Here is a 27,619-nt window from a genome sequence, read left to right on the forward strand (position 1 = left end):
TCTGTTATAAGTGTTTATTTTGCTGGAAAAAGAGAGGTGGTCAAACGATGCTAAACTTCAGAGAGAAGGAGAGTTACAGGTTATATTCCAAAAATAATGTTGGGGCAGAAGAGATGACTCCAGAGTGCAGGCTAGAACTAAGGGGAGCAGGCTTTGCAATACTACGTTAAGATATAATATTTCATACTTAACTAAGACTGGTTATTCACCTTTAAAAACAAACATACTATTAAATAGGCAAGCTACAAACTGAACTGCAAGAGGAAGACAGTAATCCCAAGCACGTCTCCAAAAAAGAGTTAACTGGCATTGCAACTACTCTAGCTCAAAAGCTGGGCTTAGATTGGGTAAAGGATACTAACGTCCCAAAGAGCAGCAGAGAATAATGGCTCTAGGGTCATGGGAAAATAAAAGGCCAAAAAATTATTCAAAGCAATTTCTGAAAAATAAAAAAAGAAAAGGAAGTTAAGTTACTTTTCACTACACTTTGACGAGAGACAAATGTCCATTATGAGTAAATGCATTAGCCGTGATCAGTATGCTTTGAAGCCCAGCACAGTTTGACACGTACGATATAGATTTCACGTGCAACAGGAACCCGACGTCCAGCCGCACATATCCTACCTGAAAGATAAAAAGCACAATTCATTCAAAGGCCTGAAGACAGATTTCTGCCCTCAATACACTCAGGCCACCTTGAGTCTCCTGTACAAAGAAGAGGCGCATTTCCTAGAGAAGAAGTCAATCTATTTGTTCCTGAAAGCCACAAAAATCAACATGAGAAATCCTTAATGGTTATGACATTAATGAGGTTCCTGTTTCCAAGCTCTGTGTTAATTGGGTCCAAAACCAAAGACATAAAATTGAGCTTCATGTTTACTCCTTGGTCTTGGCTGTGGTTTGGTCAAACAAGTCCAGGCTTTTGTTTTACCACGAAGAGCTGCTCGTTTATAGAATTCATTGCATTTAGAGAGAAACTACTTCATGTGTAATTATACTCCATTTATTTCCTGTTAGAGGCAACTGTATGTAAACTGAGCTCCAAACACTGAAAAAAAAACTAAGGTTATATTTGTACGGGAAGGGTCCTTAATGACCAACGACTGAGTTTTGAAAAAAGTTACTCCAGAGCATGTGCAGGCAGCCCTCCCACACTGGAGTCCATTTCAAGTTCTTTCAGTTAAAAGATTAAGTTTCTAGTCTTTAGACAGCCTTCCTAACCTGACCAGTACAGCACATCTCTGAGTCCGCAGGCAGATCTAGTGCTTCTGCTGATGCTCATCATTTTGCCAAGCAGCAAAACAAAACTAACTAAACCAATTCTGTTCATTGCTGCTGTTTAGAACTCCTTACACAGAGCTAGGAAGCCAACAACCAAGTCAGTTTCACTTTATAGCTGCTTGGCAAAGCAAACACCACCAGCAGGGGCTGGAGCAGCAGAATCCTCATCCTGGCCCTTCCCTACCAACAGCCAGCTGGTGTGGGAAGAAGAGAACGCTCCTTTTTCCAGTAGTTAGAGGGCAATGGCACTCCAAGCCAACTGGACCTCTAATAGCCAGAGCCTGATACCGAAGACCAAATGTTCACATGGGGCCCAGGATGGACATCCTGATTAAAATCCCTGTGCTCACCCCCACTACTGGGGTGACAAGAGGAGCACAGAGGGCTTCCATCAGTACACTGACCTGGTCCTTTACAACAGGCCCACTCCACCAGACCTACTTCTAGGTTGCAGGGAAGATTTTTCCAAGGACAGAGAGTAGTTCTGCTTCTTAGAATGTGCCTAAATAGAAAGTTTTAGAGAAGGCATCTGCTGTGCTGTAGCTATTGGTATGACTGGGCCAATTAAAGAATCACTGTAGTTTAATACAGTTAAGTGTAGCATTCAAGTAATGGCATTAACAAAACCCTGTTCAAATATCTTCTCTGAAATGCAGGAGCATCAAGACCTCCAGCCCATTTAGAAGCTCATCTTCTTGCCATGGATCTAAGTTTCCAGAACATGGACTAAAAATAGCTCTCAGGGTGAGGATGTTCTTGCTCACAATTCAAAGACAGCTTGAATTAAACAAGAAGAGAAAGAATTAAGAACTCGGATAACTCAGTCTCCAGAAGATTTTGGGTAAAGTCTTCAAAAGCACCAAAATGACACAGGAACCCAAGTCAACAGGGGTTAGGCACTTTTGAAAATTTTGCCTTTTGGCCTTTAGACAATGGCCAAGAAATTTAGGTTTAAAAACCCCATTTACTTTACACAAGGTTTCTTTTAAGTTTAAAGTGCCTGAGGACCCTGCTTACTTGCAGAAACTGCTTCCTGAACACAGACTCTCAGCAGCTGACTTTGGAACATTTTACCCTTAATCCCTAAAGTGCCTAAGTGATTTAGAAGCCTAAATCCCAACAGACATGGTGTCTTGTATTCAGCTTGGTGTCTTCTTGCACTGAAACTGAAACCTATTACAAGATTCATTGCAACCCTACATGAACCTGACAGCTAATGCACTTTTGAGAGAGGATGCAGAATGGCGTACTCAGTGGGGGAATCAGTAGATAACTCCCCAATGCACTGCAACAAAAGCAACCCCTGGAAATGCACTACCTGGGCCTCTTCTGCTGTAGTCAAAGAAGTCATTGAAGAACAATATGCTACTACCTGGGCTAAGCTCAGCTCAGAGTACAATGCTGTTATTTGAGTCAAACTTCTGATCTCTCTCATTACTTTTACATTTGAACCCTGGCCACATGCAACAGGAGCCCTGGCAGATTCCCAGGTCCTTCCCACTAGGCATGGTGCAATGACAAGGCAAGAACCTTTATGCAAGGTGAGCTGAGTGAAGAATCCAATCCTGTAAAGTGAAGTCCCTCCCATGACAACAGACTGGGAGCAGAACTGGACACACCAGCTACACCAGGTGTGTAAGAGGGGGCTCAGATTTAAGATGAGAATTCTAATCCTCCATCACCTGTCAAATCCTCTGGCCCCTCCTAGGTCACCTAGTATCACTGGAGGCCATGCCACAAGCTTCCAACTGTTTTAACTGAGGCAAGTTAAAGCAGTTGTGGGTGTATGCTCCTGTTCCTTGGAAGCAGGCATTATGGTAAACAGGATGCTCGTTGGCAGGAATGAACAAGACAGTGACCACTGTCTTCAATGTAAGACATTCTCCTGACTCTCAGGCAACTTACAAGCTCCAAATATTATTTTGTGAACAGTATTTGTGGTAGTTCAGACAAGTAAGACACTGCCCCTGCCCTCAAGGCTTAACTCCCTGACTCATCTCTGCTCCTGAAGTCCCAAGAGGAGCAGACATGTGCCAGTAACTTCTTTCATCTTTGACTCATTCAGCACATGTGCCCTCCCACTTCCTAAATTAGACTACTACAGCTCCCTCTCTGTGGGGGCTCCCACAAGGCCATTGGGAAGCTTCATCTACTGCAGAAGAGATTGATCAGAGGAAACTACACCCATGCTCCACACAATAGTTGTAAGTCGTTTCACCTGGAAATTCGTGCTTACTGCAATTTACAATGCCCTAGATATTCTGGGTCCTAAATAGCTCCCCACAACATCATGTCCCAGTGCATGAGTTTGAAGGATCACCACCGCAAAGGGGGGGAAAGAGCTCTCAAAAACCCTCTCATCATAAGTCTGAAATTGGATATTCTTAGAGTACAGTGACAACTGTAATCATGCTCTGGCCTTTAACTGCAGGAATTTGAATCCCCTTGACAATTAATCCCCTGGCTGTATCCCCATAATTCCATTTCTGGCCTTATTAATGTAGCTGTACAGTAGCAGCATGGGTAATATAAAACATGCTCTATTTGGGGGAAATGTCCCAAGCCCTACATGTACACCTGTTTCAGTTATATGCACAATGCACTAGATACTCTGGTGACAGATACCTCAGAAAAACATGCAGTATGTCTAGATTTGACTCAGTTTACATTTCATTTTTAGATCCTGACTTTGGAAAGTGTTTACTTCCAGGTGAAAGGCCTGATGTATTATTAATGTAAAGTCCTAACAAGGGTCAAAGCTTTGCCAAATGCCTGACAAGTGAAATTCAGAGTTTAATAGGTGTAAGGCACTTTTTGCTACCATCCAGTGATACAGGGTCAAATGTGCCCCTGTAGCACCATGTATGTTAAGTACTTAGAACCTAGGAAGAGGATCCCCAGGTCCTCAAAGTATCCGGACAAAAACCTATGAACTAGACCGGAAAGTGCTCTCACCTCCGACTCAAAACGCAGAGTACCGCGCCCTGTCCGCATACGACTCCCGCCCGAACCGCTGAACGTCGTAGAGGGAGGCCCGAGCGACCGACGAGACTGGAGACAGCTGACAACGTTCATAACCGTACGCCTCTCCGACGGTGGTGGCCGCGGTTGCCGTGCGACGCAGGGGGCTTCTATCCCGGGTGTAATAGGTGGAGGATGCGGCTGCTGCAGCAGCAGTTGCAGCTGCAGCTACTGCCGCTGCGGCTGCTCCCGGGGTTGGCAGCAGCGCTCTATCGTAAGGGTCTAGGGTAGTAGTGAGGCGATTGGCCATGGCTGTGGTGGCGGCCATGGCTGTGGTGGCGGCCATGGCTGTGGTTTGTACTTGGGAGTATTGCGCGTACTGCGAATACTGGGCCATTGTTTGCTCTGCATAGGCGTCGTATGCAGATGCCGTAGCATAGGGCCTCACGCGGTATCTTTTGTAGTAGTCGACCATTGCTCCATACCCATCATCGTAATACATGGTCTCCCCATAGCCCGCGGGGTAGGGAGTGCGCACCGCTCCGTACTGCTCATTATAGGTTTCGGTAAAGTCAGGCACTTGCCCCGTGCGATCTACCGGACACTCTTTAGACCAGTGCCCTTCTTTCCCGCACCGATAGCAGCCACTCTTGTCTCCCATCCCGGGCGCGGTCCTGAGCCGACTGGTGGACAACTGCACGTGCATCCGCTTGCCTTTAAGAAACAGACGCAAGAATGGTTGCTATAATAAACTGATGCCATATGGAAAACCACAAGATTTGTAACAAAACAAAGCATATTAAATCTTGATCTAAAAATGTATCAAGACAAGCTGATCGATTCACCCCCTCAGTACATCTAACCAGATAGCTACAACTATTGAGCATTCTGCCCATGAGTCAAACCAACAACTTTACCCGTCACCTTTTACGGGATATTGGCTCCTCACTGTCTACTAAGATTTACCCACGTGAAGTGGTACAGAGCCCCAAGAACAGACAGAACTCCCAAGATCTCCAGTGATTGTATCTGACTTGGAATGGTTATTGATAGAACTCTGGAAGGAAACATCCTGACAAATCCCAAGATGACTTTTCAGAAGGTATCCATATAATGATTGTCAGAGCAGACCAGGAACACCACAACATGAACTATCTTGCTAAGTATGGTAGTTCAAGTTCAAGAAAGTTACATACATTGGTAGCCCATGTACAATTCAAAATGGTCTACAATCTCTGGCTTCTGCTTCCAGGCCTGGTGAAGGCTGGGCATTAGCAGAGACGTACAATAAGCTCACACCACAGCAATCTTATGGCAGGCGATTTGCAGAGAAGCTAAACAAAAAGGAGCCACATGCCGACCATCCAGGCCACAAGGGAGACCAGGAGATGTTAACTGGCAGAAAGGGCACTGGTTACATTGGGATGGCTCCTAGCAATGTCCAAAGAGATCTTTAACCCCCTTTTTAAAACACAAAGCCTGCAGCACCTGATGGGAAAAAGTAGCAGGATGTATATAGACGTCATGGGCTCTGTGGACAAAGCACTGTATGACTATTGCATGTGCCTGTGGGTTTCCATTGCTTATGGTCAGGTTTGTGGAAAAACATTTTCCTCTGACACTGAAGTCAGTGGGAGCTGCTCTGAATGTCAGGCCACTTATTTAGATGCCTTTATAGCAATCTTGATATGTAAGTTTAGACTGTCAAGTTTGAAAGCACTAACCAAGCTGTCAGGCAGTCTTGCCATGCAAGTTAGCTATAAGCCTCTGGATCATTAACAGTTTTGTAAGAGCAATTTGCTCTTCCACCTCAAATGAAAAAGCTACATACACACGAAATTTCTCACACTGCAAGCACTTTGGCTGCATATTTAGTCTGTGAACCTAACCTAGAACGGTTTTCAGTATCAGTGAGCCCTGCAGAACTCAGTGCTAGATTTTTCTTTGGCAGTTTTCTTTGCCAAGATGTCTCAGGTGATTGCATACAGCAAGTGAGCTTCTCCTTGCAGAGGACGCAATCTATTCTATTTAGATTCTTATACCATGCACCTTAGAACAGCAAGAATGCTGTAGCTGCATGCTAGATGTAGATGATGTACTACAAAGAAAGTGGATTTGCCAGTTAGCCCAAAGCAAAGGAGCATTTCAGACCAGAAACTGTCTACTTGTCACTCAAAGTTTTGACTGTAGGACAAGAGACTGAATATAGACACTACAAAGGAGTTCTTGGTGTGAAACAGCCAATACTTCAAGGAGCATAATGTAGGAATCCTTGTGGCTTTGGTATTAAGTTCAGATTTAAGTATAGCACTTTTGCCGGCTAAACTGAAAAATATTTAACTGTTTGAATTACTGAGTTACTTGCTACTTTCAGTGAATTAAAGCTATTTATTGATCACCATTCTTGTGCTTTGCAATGTGCAAAAGCAGAGGTGAGAAGATCCCTCCAACCGGGTGACACTGGAGGAGCTTCTGCACATAAAGCTGGAAGAGAAAAAAGCATTGTAACCATAACATGCGACGTCTATCTCTGACATAGGATCCGGCCCTCAGCAGCATTCAGAGAGTCAGAGCCCAGATTATATTCTACATCAAGACACCATTTCATTTAGATGTTACAGAACATAAATCACAAGAGAATCCAGTAATCCTTTAGCCAGAAAGTCCATAAAACAGTCCCAGTTTAACTGCACAAGTTGATGGGTGACCTCTTGCCAACTTGACTTACCTTAAATTACAGAGATATAGCCACTATTTTTGGTAGCAAAGCAACTTACCACTATGGGACTTACCTGACAGAGAAGGACACCATGGCATTCGCCCTCTACTGTGCTTCAAGAGTTTGAGACTGATACTAAACAGGTAGGAAAGTGCTGTAGGCCCAGGGCTGGAAAACTATTTATACGATACTTGACTATAGCAAGCTACCCATGTCACTTTTGAAAATAGGTCTTAAGAGGTTAAGTGACTTGGGCATTTTTGAAAATGTTACCCCTAGTGGTGCTTGTGTTTTCAGAAGTAATAAAGTTGCTCTCAGAAAAAACCACAAGTAACTTCATCTTTTATATATTCTAGATTTCCCACACACACTATGGTGTAGTATACGATATTGGCAACTCTGAAAACTGAAGTCACTTATCTATAAAACAGGTCTGGCACTACCAGTGCCCACACAATGTGCCAGCACCCTCACCCAGCCAACATGTCTCAATCCTGACCTGGAAGGCCACTTTGAAGAGAAGCGGGTTCATTCTCTATGACCAGTTCAGTCTTTGGACTTTTCAATAAAGCACCTGAATGCAGTGTTTATGAGAGGTGCACACTTGTTCAACAGGAACTGGGCTGGGACCCACCAGCTTATTTCATGGGAATTATGGAAGTGCAATGAGTATGTTTGGAAGAATTTGATTTTTAATCAGAAAACATCTATTTCACTGTACACCAGTGGTCCTCAAACTTTTGTACTGGTCACCCCTTTCACATAGCAAGCCCCCTTAAATATATAAAAAAGTGTTTTTTTAATTTATAACACCATTATAAATGCTGGAGGCAAAGCAGGGTTTGGGGTGGAGGCTGGGAGCTCACGCCCCCCCATGTAATAACCTTGTGACTCCGTGAGGGGTCCCAACCCCCAGTTTGAGAACACCTACTGTACATACACTAACCAGTGGAAAAAATATTTCCATCGATAATTAAAATTTACAGATAGGCAACATAAGAAAAATGCTGCTTGAGAACTTAAAGAGTTTGATTGAAGGATATTTACTTTGTATAATTTGATATGTGACGTTGACAATTTGTGTTTTAACTGTTACAAATCTTTAATGTTTTGAATCTCAGTGTCTACTGTCATTAAATAACTATTGTCTGACCCTCCCTCCCCTAATTTCACACAACTGTGAACATTTAAATCAACAAAAATCTAAAAAAAATGTTTAAAAATAATATTATCCACCAACATTTTATAAAAATAAAAATAATATTCTGCCAGGCCTAGCTTGGGGTGTTAACAGCTTTTGGTCACTGAGCCTGGGACAGAAGAATTAGTGGCAAGGTGCAAAATACCCTAGTATCAATCTGCCTCTCTCTCTCTCTCTCTCTCAACACCCTTTGTTGAATATCATCAGTGAGAGAGTTCTATTTCTGCTTGTCACTAGAAAATGGAAATCAAATGTTTTAGCCTACATACAGTGCAGGGAAGTTTATTAGTAGAAACATGAAACAAGCTCTCATGCATGAATATCAGCACTGCCACAAGCTTCAAATGGCTAACTCCCTAAGATCCGATTAATTTCTGTGTAGGCCATATGGGTGTATGCAATGCTGCGTTTTAGACCCAAGACAGTCAGGCCTCCAGGCACACACCCTTTCTTTTACAGAGTTGCCTAAAGATACACCTAGCTGCTGCTTCTAAGAGAAGACAAATATTCTGTTCTAAACAGAAGAGCAGCTGTTTTTTTTACTAGAGATTATTTCTACAAACCCCTACCAGGTTAACTTTTGGGATGAGGTGTTGAGAGATGCAGCATCACTTTCAATGGTGATACCAGACACGACCCTTAGCTGCCCTCTCTGAGGTAGAGCTTCACAGCCTAACTCCCAAGACTAGATAGGGCTTATCCATTGTAGGACCCAAAGATCTGTGCACAGGTGTAACACTACAGTCTGCAAATCAACTTGCTTTCCACATTGCACTAACAGATGCCTTTTGTACTGCTAGAGCAGAAGACAGCTTGTGCAACCAAAACATTGGAAACAACAAAAACTGCATGTCTGCTTTGTTGCCACTGCTCAATGTTGATAAATGGAAAGTATTCCCTGCTATGTGCATTAATCTGAACGCCTACTGAATTCCTAAATTATCGGGATCAACTCTGTAAGAGGTCTGGGCATCACTCTGGGCAGGTCAATGGAAACCTCTGTGCAATGTGCAGTAGCAAAGTTCCAAGGTACATAAGGGATGGGATGGAGAATCCTGAAGATATAATACCTTTCTATAAATCATTGGGACATCTCCACCTAGAGTACTGTGTTCTATTTTGGTTGCCCCAGCTCCGTAAAGTATGTATCAGAAACAGATGAGGGCAAAAGACAGGTGATGAGAATTATGAGTCTGAAAAAACTCTCATATGAAGAGATTAAATGAATGGGGCTGTTTATCTTAGAGACGCGCTACTATTTACCCTTTCATCATACAAAAACATGGGGATATTCCACAACACTGATAGGAGCAACATTAAAACAGGTAAAGAGAAACACTATTTCCACACTGAGCACAATTCACACGTGGAACTCACTGCCTCAAGGTATCACCAAGATCAAAAACTAAGCTGGATTCAAAGAGTATTGACCATTTACATGGATAAGGATAGCCAGAACAAGAATAGTAAGTAATATAAACAGATGTAAGTTTTGGAAGAGATTTAAATTCTCCTGCTTCAGGGCAAGAGCTAACCTCTGCTGGGGTCTAGTTATCCCATCAATGCTATTACAGGGTCCCCTGAACCTTACGCTGAAGCAGTTGGTATTGGCTGCTGTCAGAGACAGAATACCGGACCAGAAAGACCACATCTCTGATCCACTTTGGCAATTCCCATGCTCCGCAGCTCAGAGTTCCAACAGAACATGTCAATATCAATTCATCCTCTACCTTGAACTCCCACTTTTTAGTTGATTAAGTCAATTTGTCTCAAGCTAAGTTTGAAGGTACAATCTTCAAGATACCAGACAAATGACATTTTAAAAATTCAGCTGGTTCTTTTTCAGCCTCTTTTAAATGCTTAAGGCAGCCAGGGAGGTTTTAACTAGGCTTGGTAAGTCAGTCAACTGACTGGTCAAATAATGTCAGTTGATCCTCTATTCAGTCAAATACTCCAGCAAGATTGCCATTCTGATTCCATTATGGTCCATTCTTTCATTTTTTAGACCTTCTACTCCTGAGGGAATTCTGCACCAAAAAATTAAATATGCGCACAATATTTTAAAATTCTGCAAATTGTATTTATCAATAAATAAATGTATCTCCAGCATGGCAGTGGGGAGCACAGGCCACACACTGGCTGCACTGAGGTGGGAGATCACCCTGAAGCCCCCACCTCCCCCGGGAACAGGGACTCTGCAGTGAGGCTGCACCTGACCTGATACAGTGCAAGGGCTGGGCCTGCCCCAGAAACACCCTGGGGCCCTGCCCCTCTGTGCCAGGTGCACCAGAGGTGGGTGGGCAGGCTCAGCCCAGCAGGATCTAAGTGTGGAGGGGCTTAGTGCGGGGGGGGAACAGGTGTGGGACAATCTGGGTGCAGCGGCTCAGAGGGAGATCTGGATGCACAGAGGTTCGTTGGGGGGTTCCAGGTTCAAGGGCAATGGGACTCTGCAGGGGATCTGGGTGAAGGTGAATGGGGTTCAGCAGGGGGGTCTGGGTGTGGGGACATGGGGCTCGGGGGGGGGGGCTCCAAACGCCAGAGGAGTGGGGCTTGATGGGGTGGGGGTCCCGGTGCAGCTGCTTGGGGATCAGTGGGGTGGCAGTCTGGGGGGCTCATCAGAGGGGTCCAAGTGTAGCGGGGAAGGGCTTGTCAGAGTGAGGGTTCCATGGGCCTGCTTAATGGGGGAGCCCGAGCTGCGGCCAAGGGAATGCTGCATGCTGGTCTCCTGCTCCCCCTGCAATTCCCCTATCCTCTTTTCTTATCCATCTCACTCCCACATTCCCCTCCCCTTGCCCTATTCCACTCCCCTTCCTTCCCCACTGCCTCTTCCCCGCACCCTCATTTCCCCCACCCCCCTTACCCACCCCATTGCAGGCACTCACTGTTGCACAGAAAACAGGAAGGCTCCTAGCACACAGAAGCAGAGCAGGACTGGCACTAGGACCCAGGAGGTGGTGTTCAGCGGCAGAGTCGGGAGACAGCCTCATTCAGCTGGGTAACTCTGTGCTTGCAGAAATGGGGAGGAGGGGAAAGCTCACTGGCTTGTAACCCTATGTGTCACCCCATGCCTCACCTCTGTTTCAAGGGGAGCAATCCCCCGCAAAAAACTGCACCCCTGGTCGTGCCCCCCCCTCCCCCTTTTGCTTCCCTGTTTGCAGGGAAGCACAGGAATTCGGGGATGGGGGGCCCATTTTCTGGGGGGTCCCAGTCACGCAGAATCCCCCCAGGAGTAATCTTCATTTCACGCTTTTTCACATTCTTCTGAGTTAAAGTAACTCAGTTAAGTAACTTGTATTTTTGTAATTAGGCTAACTGTCTAAAGCTAAACCTATTGGAGGCCATAACATCTTATGCTTGTTTGTTCCCGTTCTAATAAATTGGTGGTTTAAAAAAAAAAAAAAGACAGTTTTTTGTGGACCAGTCTAATGTCTAACACTGGTCTTAACCTTAGAAAGATCAGGAATGCAAGGATCTGATCTTCTTTGGTTTTGCAGGACTACTGGGAGATCTCAAAGCTCTAACAATTTAAAGGAGAAATTAATAAAGGCTTCCTTATTCAAAAGGTTGATTGGTAACCAGAGTTCATTAGGAGTTAACACAGGGAAAGAAAGTTATTGTCTAACTAAAAATCCCTTCTCCTCTTGATACCTCAGCTTTCACTCTTCACTTTTGTGAGGTCATCTCTGTCTCATGATTAGAGAACTGGACTCACACCATAAACAAAACCCAAATTTCTGATGTAGAAAAAAACAAGCAGAGTTTTAATTTAATAAATCTGTTCAGACCAACTTTATGTATCATAAAAAAAGCAGACAAGCCCATTTCCACCCCACCCCTCCTTGCAGGTCACCTTTAACGTGTTTTGGATCTCTTGTTTAACACCTTTTAAAAACTGCACAAAGCTTTAAATACTCCTAAAGATGAGGGACCGAAATGTCTGGTCTTATGCAAGCTTCCTCCACATTTCTGTCATGCCCCACAATCTCAACCCTGCTATTCAAGTCCTGGGCTTCTGCAAACACACAGTTCTGCCCATGAAACTCAATCATGACCCACAGTGCACCCTGCTATTCCAGTCCTGGTCTCCCCACAGCTATGTCAATACCCTTCAATCTCCTGTAACACTTTTTCCAACCATAGTTGCAGCCACAGGACTATTAAATGTATGACAAACAGTTCTCCAGAGGAGCAGCACTGAATTACCTAGTTCATTAGCTAGACATGTACTTAACTGAAAGTATTTCTCAAATCCAATGAAAGCACTTTTCTAACTTGAACAAAAACTATGGTTTATCCAATTCCTAAACACCTCCCCAAGAACTCTGCACTTCTTGTGTTCATCTACACTGAAAAACTCATCCAGACAACATGATCAGTCTGAACGCCATTATTCATTCAGCACAATTATGACCCCATGACCAACAGATTTCCACCTGACCTGATCTTCTGGACAGAACCTGGCGCTACCTAGTCCTAGCGAAGGCTGCACTTTCCCTGGTTCATGTTTCACCTTGGAACTCTGTGTTGTCTAGGCCCCTGATGGCCTCCACCGCATCCTCAGCCCGCTCCATGTGCACAAAGGCATAGTCCTTCACTATGTCGCACTCGATTACCGGGCCATACTCTTCAAACTTGGCCCGCAGCTCCAGGTTCGTGCAGGTAGTGCTGATGTTGCCCACATGCAGCTTGGTGGATGCCTTGCTCTTGTTCTTGCTGGCTTCCACGTTGATGCAGACACCATGCAGCTTGTGGTGATGCAGATTACGGATGGCATCTTCAGCCGCTGTCTTGTCTTCGATGTGCACAAAGCCATAGTTTTTGATGATGTCACATTCCAGCACCTTCCCATACTGCTCAAAGAGCGACCGGATCTCTTGCTCCGTTGCCTCCCGGGGCAGATTCCCAATGAAGAGTTTCACCATCTTGGCAGAGCCTGGGGGAAGAGGAAAGTGGTTTAAGAAGAAGCACCCATCCAAGTGCAATGCTCTTTTACATCTCTGTACTTATATGGCCCTCTTCACCACAGTATTGCCCCCATTTTATAGATGCAGGAGCTGAGGCATAGGGTAGATTAAATGACTCGCCCAGGGTCACGCAGAGAGTATAGCTGATCTGGGAATTGAACCCAGGTCTCCAGAGTTCCAATCCAGTGTCCCATCCTTCCTGTATAAGCTTTACTAATACTCTTCAGTGATAGGGTCCTATCCACATAGTCTATTTACATGAAAGCTAAGTACAATCAGGAGAGACGACCCTATGTCCCATTAAAATTGTTCTTGACAATTAAGTAGGAAGTTTGGTATCAGTGGCTTCGAATGGAGTTCTAGGGGCTTTGCTGTTGGAGATGCATCTTTTGTACGAAACACAGAACTAATGCCGGGACCAGCATCATTCACTAAGATCCTATGGTACATTTTGTATAAACACAGATGGTAACTGCAGTCTCCGGGTCAAGTCCTAACTCAGATAATTGCACTCTGCTGCCTAAATCCTCTCCTTGCACCTTCAATAAACATTTGTCGTTTACTAAAGGGCTGAGCATAGTTTGGACACAATGCCTCTATTTCAAGGACCGTACAATTTTATCCACATTGGACAGAGTGAAAGTATGGTATGGGCTTCCTGCACTGCTGTGGTGATTTAGCTGCTGGGGAGAAGGTGCAATATTCCGATTTTGAAGGTGCTCAACGAGGACAGATGAATTAAGAGCGTGCGCATGTGCAAACAACCTTGTCTCAGGACTGCAGCATCTTACATTCATTCTGAGAACACCACCTGCTCTGCCATCAACACTTTAACCCAGGTTCACCCCTTCCTTCCACATCCCCAGACCCTGAGCTACCTGATCATCTGCATCCATGCCACCTCCACCCCTATCCCATATCCCTCCTTTGCCCTATATCTCCTATACATAAAGCCAAAGCCCTCACCATCTCTCCTGCCCTGACCCCACCATGTACAGCAAAGCCTTCATTGGTGCCCCATATATTCCGTTTCCCATGTACCCCTCCTTATACACACTATCAATGGCCCTCATTTTCCTCAGCTGCCCTCCAACTCCCACTTCTGTAACCCTCCTTACACAGGCAGCTCAAAGGCCTGACGGCATCCATTCCCCATCCCCAGTTCCTCCCCCATACACATCCAGAGCCCCCACTGGGACCTCTCCCATCCCACATTCCCCCACCCCGCCGCCACACACACACACACACACAGCCCACCTCAGTACCTCCCCTCCCCACCCCACCTCGGTACCTCCCCCCCCCCAACACAGCCCAGTCGCTCATGCTGACGCCTGCCCTAGAACCCTCACGTCCTCATAGTGCCCCTTGCTGTATAACCCCCCCCACCTCCAACCTTGGCCCTACGCAGGCCCATCCCCCCACACACAGAGCCGCAGGGTCTGGATAAGCCCCACCCCATCCGTAGCCGCATCCCGGCCCTCAGCCCCACAGACCCCGCCCCAACCCACCGACACAGCCTGGGCCCTCGCCCTCCCCACAGATCCCTCCACATCCTCCTTCCCTCGTGGGCCCACACAGTAGCGCCCCAGCGCGGCAACAGGCCGGCCCCGAACCAAGACCAACCTCGCCAGGGACCGCACCTCCTCTCCCCGCGAAGCACACAAAATGTCGGCTGCAGCGGCGCGAGGCCCAGGCCCACCCACTCACCCGTCCCTCCGCTTCCTCATTGGAGAGCCTAGTGTCCCGCGCGCCTACTGGGCAGCGCTGCCTGTCAATCAAGTGGAGAGCCATGCAGAGCCCAAGGATACAGAGTGGGGCTCCTGGGTGGGGGGAAGGGAGGGAGGAGATTCACCAATCGCGATCGAGCGTTCCAAGGGTGAACCCGTCCCCCCACTTCTCTAGAGCCAATCACACCGCCGGAGAGGTGGATTGCACCATTGTTGTTTTAGGGAAGGGGGGGACAAGTGATAACATTGTTCTATTGTGCCTCTGCGTGGAAGGGGCGGAATGTGGCGCTGTTCTGCATGGGGGGCGGGGGTAAGCTGTTATGATGGAATGTACTATTGTGGATCTGCACGGGGGGGGAGCGGTGATAATGGTCCGTTGCGGCTCTCCATGGGGGAGCCGTGATCGTGGATTGTTCTATTGTGCCAATCCGAGGGGGAGCATTGATTATTCCAATGCTGCTCTTTATAGGTTTCAGAGTAGGAGCTGTGTTAGTCTGTATCCACAAAAAGAACAGGAGGACTTGGGGCACCTTAGAGACGAACATATTTATTTGAGCATCAGCTTTCCTGGGCTACAGCTCAGGAATGCATCTGATGAAGTGAGCTGTAGCTCAGGAAAGCTTATGCTCAAATAAATTTGCTCTTTAGAGGGAGAGCAGTGAAAATGGATTGTTCCATTGTGCCTCTCCATGGGGGGGTCAGTAGAAGGTTGTGCCATTGCGGCTCTGATGCGGGAGTGGGGAGTGCAGAAGTGCATTGGGCTGGAACCAAAAGACGGGTTCAAACTAGCCGCTTCCCCTCCCCTGCTCTACAGATCCAGTGCCGGGGGAGTGGGTAGCACACACAGGGCTCTGCCACCCCTCCTCCCTCCCTTCCCGTGGGTCACCCCCAGCTGCAGGGAGGTGTCAAGGCAGGGAGGGGGTCAATTCTTATGGGCAAAGCTGGGTTTGCCCCCCTGCCCCGCAAAATTCCATCCTAATACTGGAAATCTCCCCCCCACCCCCGCGTCCTGCACAGTAGGAAAGATGCTGTGGGAGCAGGTGGAAGGATAGTTACTGCCGCACTTTCACATGCCCCGCTGACAAGGAGTGTGAAGTGTTCTAAAGCTTTTTGAATCCCAGCCTCCATTGCCACTAAATAATTGACCAACCCCCATGTCTGACCCTCCATCATCTCCCGCAACTGTGAATATTTAAATGGATAAAAACTGAAAAAAATGCTTAAAATAAACATCGATATTATCCCCCAAAATTATTAAAAAAACCAACGCCCACCTGCCAAGCCTACTTGTAAATGGCCAGTGGTGGTCACATATGACCCGGTGGTTGGAAGCTGGGCATGCTCCAGCTAGCAACAGGCCACTCTGCCATTATTGTCATCAGTGATTTGTGTTGCAACAATCCTGGGAGCCAGTTGCACTGGCACTGTGACACTACGTGGCTGCATGTGTGATACTCCTGCATTAACTGCACCCACCATACCCATCAGCCCCCAAGGAAGTTGTGTGAGCAGACATGCTCTCGTCCCCGTTCCTGCTGGGAAACAAAGCCTCTTGGTCTCTACACAGACTCTTTTATTTCAGAGTTTCTGTCAAAAATTGGAACAGATGCCACTGCAAACACATGAATAATGTTTCCCACAAGCACAGAAAGATCACCAGGATGCGCTCAGGGGGTGTCCCAGCCAGGGGGTGCGAGGAGCGAAGTCATGGTCCAAATGCAGCAGCGACATCTTGTTTCCAGGCCTCCCGCTGCAGGAAGCAGGCCCCGCCACCATCCAGTTCTGCAATCCTGCCCACCCCTCGAGCTCCAAGCTGCCTGTCCCCAGGACCCCAGCAGAGGGAGGAGACTTGGCTCATTTCACAGTCATAGGGGCGAGGGAGCCATGGTGCCCTATCCTGGCAGGGATACGGTTTCTCCTTAGACAGGGAAGACCAGGGAGGCAGAGAGCAATCACTCATAGCGGGAAGGCACAAATCATTTCTGGGCCACAGACTGGGAGATAAAGGCAAAGGAAACCAGCCAGGGCTTGGGAGGGGTGGGTGGAAAAAGACACCAGATTGGGCACTGGTGGGGAGGAGGGAATCTTTCCCCCAGTTCACCCCAGGAAATCCTATGGATGACTGGAGACCAGTGGGGTTAGGACATTGGGAAAGTCAAAGGGGCAGCCACCTACTGAACAGGGGATGGATTTTCAGCTCAACTGTTTGACAGGCCAGAGGAGACAATTCTGAGCATCCAGCCTGACCTCTGCCCACCCCCGGGTAACCCTGGCTAGAGGATCCCACCCAGTGATTCTGCTAGCCGAGCGGGGTTGCTTGGTGAGAGACACTCTGTCTCAATTCAAAGGCCCCACACAGCAGGGAGATTTCCAGAGACACCAGGAGCCCAGCCCCCTCAACTTTCAAGGAGGATAAGGGCTCCCCCTTTGTAATTTCTCCAGCTCTTAGGTGCTGGATTGCCAGAAGCACTGAGTCCCCCTGCTCTGAAGTCCATTGTTTGGGGGAGCTCAGCCCCTCTGGGAATCCCATGCCCACCTTGGACAGCAAAGCCCTCAGTGTGAGAAGGGCGGTGAGAGAACTGACCGCCACAGCTGTCTGCATCCTCACGCAGGGAATCCCTGGTACTGCTTCTGTTTGCAAGCAAAAATAACCCCACTCCAAAGACAGAGCCCCAGCCCTGGGAACCTGATCCCATCCCCATCCTGTCCAGCTCAGCCGCAGCTTCCCTGTGAGGGTGTGACTGTCTGCAAAGCAGGGGGCACGGAGTGGGGGCCTCACTATGGTGCGGATGCACCATGGACCCTGCCACAGGATCTGCTAATGTAGAGCAGCTGTAGAAAAGGGGTGGGGGAAGATGTACCACCCCATACTCGGGCAGCTCCAGGAGATGGGGGGCAGCAAGGAGAGAAGGTTCATGGATCAGAGAGACAGGAGGGGACAAGGCAAGTCAAACATGCCCCCTAATGTGCATCAGCCCAAATGCCCCTCCCCCACCATGCCTGGGTCCTGGCAACCTAAATACCCTTCCCCACACAGCCTGGTAACCCTAATGCTGCTCCTCCCCTGCACTGGTGCAGAAGGTCACAGGGAGGTTTTTTCCCAGGTTGGCTTCATGGCTGATGCACTCCAGCAACTCCAGCATTCCCCAGTGTATGGGGGAGTCAGCAGGGATCCCCCCAGCGGCTCCCAGGGTGGGAGGGTTGGTTGAAACTGTCACATTAGCACAGCTACCGATCTAAAATGCAGCATCCCCATCCAGGACCCAGAGTTCCACTCCCTGCTCCGATCCATCTGGAGCCCAGAGTCTGCCCCCCCTGTACAGAGCCCCTTGTCCCATCCCGTGTCCTTCCATCAGTTCCATGGATTAAATAGCCGGGCAGTGCCCCTCCAGCAGCCCCTCCAGTAGCAAGCCCCCCAGACCCTATTGCTTCTTCTTGAAGAAGCTGAATCTCTTTTCTCGGTCCTTCTCCTTGCCGTCCTTGCTGCGCAGGGCCACGGAGACCTCAGTGGCGCTGTTGGGGGACACAGGTGGCATGCTCACGGCCCGTGTCATGCCCTTGCCAGTGAGTGAGGGCGGATCCTCCGTGTCCTGCTGGGGAGTCGGGGTGCAGGCCACTGAGGCATTGATCACTCGCATCCAGGTGCTCATCTCAGCCTGGGGGAAAGAGAAGGAGCTGTCAGCCGTGGGTTGGGGCAGGGAACTGGAGCACAGAGGGGGCAGGGCACTGGCTCTGGGAGGAGACAGGGCACCAAGAGGGGTTGGCAAGGCAGAGGGGTGGGACTTTGGGGCACAGACAGGGTGGGTCTGGGAGGGGACAGAGTTGGGCAGAGCTCTGGGGTAAGGCCCAGGATTCAGAACTGATGAGGCAAAGGGACTGAGAGAGGGTGGAGCACAGGAAGCATGCAACTCAGGATGGTAGGGGGCAGGGCAGAGTGGGGAGGGATATCTGGGGGAGGGCTCTAGGGCTGGAATGGGGCAGGGCAGAGGGTCCAGAACACTGGCAAGCATGGCAGAAGGACTGGGAGAATCCTGTAACCTGTAACGCAGGTGTTTGGCTACTGGCCCCAGGTGCATGGAAGAGAGGCTGTGCGGTTAGCCCTCTCTGCCCCCTACAGACCTCCCCCACTAGAGAGAGAGACATTACAGCATAGCAGACTTGGATCCCCGAGCAGGTGGCGGCATGCGCGTGTAACACCGACAGATCTTAGTCAGGATCCAACCTGGGACCTCTGGAGCTTAGTACATGAGCCTCTACTCCATGAGCTAAAAGCTACATGGCCATTAGCTAAGGCTGTAGCAGACTCATTAATCTCTAAGTGGTCTTGGTGCCAGCACCACACCCAAGAGGTGTATGGGTTACATGTGTGCACACATGTAAACCTAGGAGCACTAGGAGGGGCCACGAGGAGCTCAGAGGCCAGTGTGCAGGGGTGCCCCCATGTGGGCAGGGCAAGCAGCGCCCTCGTGCGTAAGAGACTCACCTCGTCCTTGGCCTGGAATAAATACTCTTTGCCGTCACTCAACCTGCAGAGAGAAAAAAAACACAGGTTACGTCACCTCCCCATGGCTAAGCCAAACCCTGCCTTGTTCCCTATTCCCTTCATCCTATCCCCTTCACCAGGTCCCCTCCTTCTCATACGGATACCATCCCACCACTGCCCACCCTGTGTGTCTGCCACAGAGGCCGCTCCTACCCCAGCTTGAAGACATGCTTGCGTTTCTTGTAGTCCAGTGCCACGTTGCACTGCGCCCCCTGCAGGCTGATGGGCACCTCGCCATGGTAGGGGACACCATGGCTGGCGTTCTTGGCGTCTTTGTAGAAGCCTAGGCTACCTTTGTGCAGGACACAGTACACGTTCTGCCAGGACCTTGGGAGGAAGCACAGAGCCGTCAGAACAGCCACGGGGAGAGGGAAGAGCTCAGAGCCATCAGCACAGCTGGCAGGGGAGCACAGAACCATCACCACAAGGGGACCAGGGGTAGGATATAGCCATCAGTGCAGGCGGGAGGGGCGGGAGGTGGAGCACACAGCCCCCCAGCTCCACCTCCAAGGCCCTGCCCACCACAGTGGCAGCTGGTCCCCAGGCTTCCCCAGTCCAGTAAGGGGCAGAGCTTCTCTCACCTGTTGGCTGCCTTCTTGCCCTGGGCTTCCATCTCCTGCTTGCGGCACAGTGCCCCCTCCATGTGCTCCTGGGCAGTGGGGTCTGGTGACCGGAGTGGCAGCGTGGTCGAATGGGCAGGCTCAGGGGTGAGTGCCGGCAGCTTGGTGCGGGCCTTGGGCGAGGGGGCAGGGCTGTGCTCCTTCTCCTCAGCCAGGGCATCCGTCCGGGCGCCGCTTGTCACCTCCGCCATCTTGGACATCTGGAGGGACAGAACAGGTCTGTGACAGGGAGCACAGCTCCTAGATTCCTCCTGCCTGGGGGAGCCGTCTGCCTCTCCAGGCTCTGCCCCACCAGCCCAGCTGACCCCCTCCAGACTCCGCTCTCCTCCCAGAGCTGGGGATAGAACCCAGGAGTCAGAGCTGCCACATGGAGTGGATGGGGCTGAAGGTGGCAGAGGCTCCCGTCACACACACACCCCGTTCCAGAATTGGGCACCTTAGCCCAGCTGCTGTTTGTAGGCCCTCCTGGTCCCAAGGTAGCCCTGGCTGGGGGGCTGCCTCTGGGGGAGCTGCATTACCTGGGGGGACTCGGAGTCAGGGTAGATCCCATTCACAGCAGGCAGCTCCGGGAGACGGCTCTGCAGAGTGGAAGTCCTGTGGCGGGTATGGGGGGAAGGGACAAGAACAAGCATTAGGGGCTGGTGGAGACCCATGAGAAGGACTGCCACCAACCTCGCTGCCACTCCAGGATGTACCGCACATTACTGGGACTTCCCCCCATCCCCGCCAGCCTGTGCTCCCCATGCCACCCTCCTCCCCTGATGCCAGGACCCCTTCCCATTCTCCCCCCAGGCTGTCCTCCCCATGCTGTCCTCCCCTAGATGCCAACCCCCTACACAGCTGGTGCTCTAGGCCAGGCCCTGCTCTCACCCATCAGCAATGCTCAGTCCTGGCCCCTGCTGGCTGTCAAGGAGCAGCACTGGCTGCACCGTGACCTCGGGCTCTGGCTCGGGTGGTGTTGGGGGCCGCCTCTTCCTCCTCTCCTCCTCCTCGTGCCGCAGCCGCTCCTTCTCCTCCAGCTGCGGGGGAGAGGGGCACGCAGAGATGGAACAGCCTAGTCCCTCCTGACAAGGCCCCCGGGCTGGGAACACAGGCCAGGGGCATGCCCCCACATGGCACAGTGCAGGGCTTGGGGTGGGGAGCGGCAGTTCCATAGGACACCAACCCAGAGGGTCCAGACCAGGGGTCTGGTTCTGATCCATATCAAGGTGGACGGCCAGAGGCAGAGCTGGGAACCTGCCCCCAGTGCCAAGGCATTCCAAACTGGAGTTCCAGTTCTGATCCATTTGGCAAGAGACGAGCCGTAGTGGCAGAGCTGCCCACAACTCAAGAGTGTCCGAGGGTTCTGGTTCTGACCCATACGAGATAGACCATGAGGGGCAGAGCTGGGATCGACACCTCCTCAGAGTGAAGGGTGCTCCAGAATTGGGACTGCAGCTCTGATTGGCCTGGCTGAAACAGGCCTAAGGGGCACCACGCAGATCAGACCTGCTCCAGGGTAGGAGTCCAGATCCAGGGTTCTGGTTCTGATCCATCGTACAGACTCAACACAGACACACCCATTGGAGGCTCCATTCACCAAGTTGGGTGGGTCTCAGGCCTTAGTTCCAATTGGTGGCCTCTGTGGCAAACCCAGTGCTACCTCTGGCCCATGGAGACATCCTAACCCCGGGCCAGGGCTAGGGCAGAGCACAGGGAGCTGTGTGGGCTGGCAGTGTCACACCAAGGCACAGCCAAGGGCCTCAGGGGGCCATGTGTGGGCATGCAGCACCTCCGCCCCGGGCACACACCAAGGGCCCCCGAACCTCAGGCAGGCCTCTCACCGTGGTGAGCTTTTCCAGTGCCAGGAAGCGCTCCTCCCAGGCAGCGGCCAACTTCTGGAAGCCCTCATGCCTCTTGATGAGGTTCTCCACCTCGTCTACGTTCCCGCCCAGCTCGGCTGAGCGCACGATGGGCTCCTGGCTGGACAGCCAGGCCTCAGCCATGCTGGCATCGCGCCCGAACATCAGCACCTCCATAACTGCAGGGGGACAGACCAGATGGGTGGGGCACTGCTGGGGACAGGCGCCCAGAATAGCAAGCTGCCATCCTCCAGCAACCCACTAGACCACACTCCCCTCATGGTGCTGGGGACAGAACCCAGGAGTACTGACCTCCCCACTGCACCCCTCTGCACCCTACCACATCAGATTCAACCCTACAGCTGTGCTGCTGCCCCTTTCCCTCCTTGGTGTCCTCCCGACACATAGAGCCCCCTCTCTTCCCTGCCCTTTCTCCTCACTAACCAATCTGCAGCCAGTCCATCTTCTCCTGCCACCGGTCTCCGATCTCCTTGCGCCGCTCCTGCAGCTGGGACAGCTTCTCTGAAATCTGAGCAGAGGCGCTGGCTCAGGAAAGTGGGGGGCCCAGCCCACCCTGGAGGAATCACACTTGTGTTGGTCACATGGTCCCACTGCTAGGAACTAGGGCCCAGTCAAATGATTGGCGGTGAGTCATGGATCGCGATGTGGGACGTAAACCCTACGCAGGAGAGGGGCCTTTCAGGGGATGACTTGGGAACAGACTGGAGGGGATCCTGACCTGGATCCCAGCATAGGAGTGCGGGTATGAACTAGAGGGGACCCAAGACACCCAGTCTACACAACACCTGGGGGTAGTGTCAGGGGGCAGTGCTGGGATGGCAGGGGCATGGAGGGCTGTCACCTGGCAGTCTCACCTTGTCAGAAGCGTAGTGGCCCTTGTCCAGCAGTGCAGTGCCCATGGCTATGCAGGAATTGAAGCTGTCCGTCCGGGCCTCCACCTCGGCCTTGATCCCTTGGTGGTTCTTGATGACCAGGTCAGCTGAGGATACGTCCCTGGGGAATGAGGATAAGGAGGTACCCTTCAGCATGGCTGAGCTGGCAACAGCCCCCCACTCCCCACTGGCTGGCTGGGCCCAGGCGATTCCCTCCAGTCTCCAGACTTGTGTCCACTGGCACATGCTGTTCTGATCCCAGCTGGGCCATGCTAGCTGGGGTGGAGGCCTGGCCAGTCTGTCCTGAGCTATACTGGTCTGTGCTGGGCCATGTCAGACTGCACTGGGACAGACTGGGCCACGATGAGCTATATTGGCCTGTACTGGGCGATACTGGTCAGTCTGGTCCACATTGAGCCATCCCAGTCTCTGCTAGGCTGGCTGAGCTATGTTGGGCTATATTGACCTACACTGGGCCATGCCAGTCTGGGCTGGGCTATTCCAGTCCGTGCCCTGGGGGCTCCCTGCTCACCTGGGCTTCTCCTGGGCGTCTATCTGCAGGTGCACCCCGTCCATCCACAGCATCAGGTCTCGCACCATCTTGAAGAAGCGGAACTTGTCCACGGTGTCAAGCAGCAGCTGCCGGCGGCCTTGGCTGCTGCTCAGCAGCTCGGCCCAGGCCTCGCTCACGGCCTGCTCATGCCGCCGGATGTCGTCGGCCTTCTCACCTGCGTAAGCCTTCTGCAGCCGCGTAGCGTCCTCCTGCACCTGTTTCACCTGGGGAGCCGGGGGTCAGAGTGGCATCCCGCCCCCACCCCATGCCACCCTTCCCACTCGTAGGGGAAGTGTATGTAGAGAGAGGAATCCCTGACACTGCCCCACACTCCATCCTGCCCATCTCCCTTTCCCTACCCCATGCCCTGTCCCCTGTCCCATCCTGCTCTCCTCCCCATGCCCCAGACCCCCCAGATCTTGCCCCCATCCTACCCTGCTCCCCTCCCCTTCCCGACCCCAGATCCTACCCCACACTCCCTTCCCATCCCATACTCCTCCCATCCCCTCCCCCACATCCTACCCCACACCCTGTCCCCCCATCCCACTCTGCTCTTCTTCCCCTGTCCCAGACCCTGTCTCCAGCCTACCCTGCTCCCCCACCCAACCCCAGATCCTACCCCATACCCCCTCCCCATCCCACACGGCTCCTCTTCCCTCCCCCACATCCTACCCCACACCCTGTCCCCCCATCCCACCCCACTCCCCTCCCGCTGCCACAGACCCTGCCGCCACCCCCCTCTCCCCATCCCCAGACCCTGCCCAATCCCACCCTGCAGCTGGCAATACCTGTGCACTGAGCGCCTGGATGTCATGCTCGTAGGCTGTGTGCATGCGCTGCATGGCCTCGGCCGTGTTCAGGTCGCGCCCCACCTCGTCAGGCAGCTGCTTCTGCTTGTGCTGCACCTGGGCCAGAGTCTGGCGGGCGTCGTGGTAGAAGCGGTGCAGCTCGTAGGAAGCCGCCAGCATCTGGCTGCGGGTGTCGATGAGCTCCAGCAGGTCGGCCCAGGCATCGTTGAGCCCATCCTTCCACTCGGCAATGGTGGCGTTCTCCGAGTGCCCTGATGAGATCAGCTCGTCCGCCAGCAGGTTCACGGCGTCCACGCGCTCCTGCCCGATGTTACTGGTGTCACGGGAGAACTCCCGGAACTTGTCCCGCAGCATCTGGGGAAAGAGAAGGGTCAGGGAGGGCCACGGGCCCTGCTGAGGGCAGTGATGGGACCCAGGTCTGGGGGGAGTGGGAGAGGGGGTCTGGAGGGGAGGTCAGGAAAGGGTAGACAGGAGAAGGGATGGGCTTGAGGGATGGGAGGCGCACCGGGGGAGGTGATGGGCTCCAGGCGCATGAGGCTGCCTCAGCTGGGCTCCAGGTAGGGCTACCTCGGCTTGTGCTGCACAGAGGCTACGCCACACTGCGTAGCCAGCCGGGCTCTGGCACCAGCCTGCACAGGAGCCCAGCCTGGCGGAGACTGGCTTGGTTCAGCATGGACCAGTCTATCTCAGTCCAGACTGACCAGTATCACCCAGTACAGAGCAGGATAGCTCAGCATGGACCAGCCTAGCCCACTTCAGACTGACATGACCCAGCAGGGACCAGTCTAGCTCCCCCTGCTCTGCACCGGGCACTCACAGTGACATGCTCGTAGTCCTGCCCCAGCTCGTGGGAGGCAGCCACCACCTCGCGCTCCGAGATCCACTGCTCCAGGTCATCCACGTCGCGCTTAAGCTGGCAGAGGCGCTGGTGCTCCTGCAGCTTCCCCCGCCGCTCCTCTGCCAGGTCCTTCAGGCTGGCGTACAGTTTGTCCACCTGGCCCTGGCGCAGGGTGAGCCGCTCACTGCAGGGGGAAGAGCCACTTGAGCCACAGAGCGGCGCCTGCCCCTCGCCGACTGGAAGTGGCAGCACTGCCGGGGAGCAGGGGCCGAAGACCTGCGAAAGCCCTGGGGCTAATGCGCTGCCCAAGAGGCTGGGGGTTCCCATGCTGTGGGGGCTGTGCTGGCATGGGCCATGCCACGCTCGACAGGGCTGTGCCAGGCTTGGGGTGGACCACGGCAAACAGGAAGAAGGGGGGCATGTTGCTAAGGGAGTCCCCACCGGTATCCCAAGCGAGAGGGACTGTAGGTTCCAGGTCTGATCTCCCCTGGACAGCCGCAGTGCCCCTCTCTCCATGCACAGCCATGGCGAATGGTGTCTGGGCACAGAGCATCGGGCCACAAGGTCTGTGATGCAGGCACAAGCAGCATCCAGCCGGGCTCAGGCCCCACTGAGGGGACAACTTGGGCTCAGCGGGGCGGAGGGACGGGGCTTTCGACTGGGCTCCTGGCAACCCATGGGAGGCTATGGACTCACTGCCCCCCAGTAGCACAGGGCCATGGGACCTGGATCTGTGCCCACTGTTGGGGGGGAAGGGGCACGGGGGTCTCACCTCTCTGGGTGCTCACTGGCCACCATGTCGCGGCTCTGGTTGGAGAGCTGGTGGATGGTCTGGGCGTAGTCGTCCAGCGCTTGCTCCATCACCAGGTGCTTCTTCACCATGGCCTGGGCAATCAGCTCGTCCTGTGGGTGCCGGACAGAGAAGGATGGAGGGTGCCACGACGCAGGGGCAAAGGTGGGGGGCGGGGGTGCCATGATGCAGGGGCAAAGGGAGCAGGTGGGCAGGGCTGTCCCCAGCTCCTAGGACGGTGGTCAGGCTGAGGGTCACTCAGCTCTCACAGGCCCACTGGCTTTCATAGGTGGGGGGTCAGGGTGGATGCAAGACATCCAAGAGCAGCCTTCTCCTGAGACATCATGTGCAGCTTCTGTGGCCGAGGGGGTGGCACCCAGTGAGTGAGCAGCACCCCAGCTCCCGTGGGTATCAGGGAGCAAGGGGGCTCTCAGAGGCAGAGAGGGGGTGGGGCAGGCTGGGCTCTGTGCCCCCTGTACACATTTGCCTTCTCTTGGGACATCGTGCACAACAGTTGCAGAGGGGGGGCACCCAGTGGGTGGAGGGGTACACCTGGTTCCCATGGAGGGGTGGGGGCTGGGGCTCCGGCTCCACTCCCTTTCCCCCAGACCTTGGCCTTCTCCTGGGACATCATGTGCAGCTCCTGCTCGCCCATCCAGGCCTCAGCTTCAGCCACGTCGAAGTAGAACTGCTGGGCAGCGTGTGCCCGCTCCAGGCGCTGGTGCCGCAGCTCCGCCTGGTGCCCCAGCTCCCGCCAGGCCTCCCGCAGCTCTTCCACCCGCTCCACGGGCCCGCAGCGCGCGAGCCCTGCCCGCCGCCCCAGCAGCTCCTCCACGCGCGGCTCATGGCCCTGGATCTCCTTCTGCAGGGTCTGGGGCAGGGAGCATGGGCGAGGGGGTCAGAGTGTGGCATTCACCCTCTCCCCTATGCTGAGCCCCCTGCTCCTGACCCTCCCCACCCCCCAACCTCAGCCTTCAGAGTGCTCTTTCAGTAGAGTCTGGGAGCAGAGAGGAAGGGGGGGTCGTGGTACGTTCACCCCCAGGCCTCACCACTCTTTTGACTCTCCCCGCAATTCACCCCTCCCTCATCTCCATCTCCCATCAACCCTCCCCCACCCCCTCCTCCTTTCATATTCCCCCTGCCCCCAACCCCCTAATCCTGCATTGTCAACCCCGCGTGAGGTAGGGAGCACCTTTGCCACTGAGTGGGGTGAGCAGACTCCAGCCCCCCAGTCCCTCCCCAGCCTGGCACCACACCTGGTTCTTCTTTATCAGCAGCTGGACGGTGGGCAGGTCCTTGCCATGGTCAGTGGAGATGGCCATCGGCATCCGCTCCCTCACCCACAGCTGAAAGCACAACGTGGAGCAGGGTCAGGGGCACATGAGGGGCACATGGGGGGACTTCACAGTGAGGGATTCAGGGAGAACTGTGCAGGGTGGGGGGGATGCATGGGGGCTTCATGGGGGGCTGCACAGGGTGGGGGATACATGAGTGACTGAACGGGGGTGCACAGGATGGGGGATGCATGTAGGGCTGCACAGGGGGGTGCGCAGGGTAGAGGATGCACAGGGGGCTGCATGGGGGGGCTGCACAGGGGAGTACACAGGGTAGGGGGATGCATGGGGGCTGCACGGGCACTGCACAGAGTGGGGGATGTTGCATGGGACAGGAGCTGCAAGGGGGTCCATGCATGGGCAGCCTCAAACCTGGCAGCTCCTCCACTCAACATTGCAGTCTGAATATCAGGGTGGGAGATTAATGGAATTTCCCAGTTTAAATTTTTTTCCCCTCCCACGCAAAAGTCCATCCCGTGGACCCAGCCTGACCCCACCCCCCCCATCCACTTGTCACCAGCCAGGGTGGGACCTCCACACATGCT

General features: G+C 52.6%; 2 protein-coding genes across 18 annotated transcripts in view; both read right to left on the reverse strand.

Annotated features, from left to right (window-relative positions):
• LOC102947186 (RNA-binding protein 4B) lies at window positions 1-14,863 on the reverse strand. Of its 12 annotated transcripts, none has more exons than XR_005226152.1 (4): window positions 14,750-14,863; window positions 12,673-13,095; window positions 11,045-11,163; window positions 1-624 (listed from the first exon to the last, which is right to left on the reverse strand). XR_005226152.1 is itself a non-coding variant. In XM_043550977.1 (4 exons), the coding sequence occupies exons 2-4, from the start codon at window positions 13,082-13,084 to the stop codon at window positions 428-430; spliced, it is 477 nt and encodes a 158-aa protein (XP_043406912.1). In that variant the 5' UTR covers window positions 13,085-13,095; window positions 14,767-14,790; the 3' UTR covers window positions 1-427. The 12 variants fall into 12 exon arrangements, 7 of the variants coding, with proteins under 7 accessions (XP_043406912.1, XP_043406908.1, XP_043406910.1 ...); XR_006292143.1 differs by having other exon boundaries at window positions 14,767-14,789; XM_043550977.1 differs by lacking the exon at window positions 11,045-11,163 and having other exon boundaries at window positions 1-439; window positions 572-624; window positions 14,767-14,790.
• A 1,545-nt stretch (window positions 14,864-16,408) lies between these two features.
• SPTBN2 (spectrin beta, non-erythrocytic 2) overlaps window positions 16,409-27,619 on the reverse strand; it is a 60,428-nt gene continuing 49,217 nt past the window's right edge. For all 6 annotated transcript variants that reach the window (XM_037904462.2, XM_037904469.2, XM_037904463.2 and 3 more), the window contains 15 exons: window positions 26,997-27,086; window positions 26,351-26,611; window positions 25,723-25,853; window positions 24,930-25,134; window positions 24,092-24,466; window positions 23,283-23,527; window positions 22,733-22,871; window positions 22,302-22,386; window positions 21,840-22,036; window positions 20,887-21,035; window positions 20,535-20,610; window positions 19,978-20,216; window positions 19,550-19,723; window positions 19,337-19,379; window positions 16,409-18,509 (listed from right to left, as the gene is read on the reverse strand). In XM_037904462.2, the coding sequence (XP_037760390.1) occupies window positions 18,276-18,509; window positions 19,337-19,379; window positions 19,550-19,723; window positions 19,978-20,216; window positions 20,535-20,610; window positions 20,887-21,035; window positions 21,840-22,036; window positions 22,302-22,386; window positions 22,733-22,871; window positions 23,283-23,527; window positions 24,092-24,466; window positions 24,930-25,134; window positions 25,723-25,853; window positions 26,351-26,611; window positions 26,997-27,086 (2,643 nt within the window). In that variant the 3' untranslated portion in view covers window positions 16,409-18,275. The remainder of the gene's footprint in view (window positions 18,510-19,336; window positions 19,380-19,549; window positions 19,724-19,977; window positions 20,217-20,534; window positions 20,611-20,886; window positions 21,036-21,839; window positions 22,037-22,301; window positions 22,387-22,732; window positions 22,872-23,282; window positions 23,528-24,091; window positions 24,467-24,929; window positions 25,135-25,722; window positions 25,854-26,350; window positions 26,612-26,996; window positions 27,087-27,619) is intronic.

Source organism: Chelonia mydas, chromosome 7, assembly GCF_015237465.2.
Source record: "Chelonia mydas isolate rCheMyd1 chromosome 7, rCheMyd1.pri.v2, whole genome shotgun sequence".
Lineage (NCBI taxonomy): Eukaryota > Metazoa > Chordata > Testudines > Cheloniidae > Chelonia > Chelonia mydas.

Coding starts and splice junctions, on each gene's coding strand:
- LOC102947186 (XM_043550973.1), bottom strand. CDS start 13,084: ATGGTGAAACTCTTCATTGGGAATCTGCCCCGGGAGGCAACGGAGCAA. Junction 4,957..12,672: donor AGACAACACAGAGTTCCAAG/GTGAAACATGAA, acceptor TGTTTCTTAAAG/GCAAGCGGATGCACGTGCAG.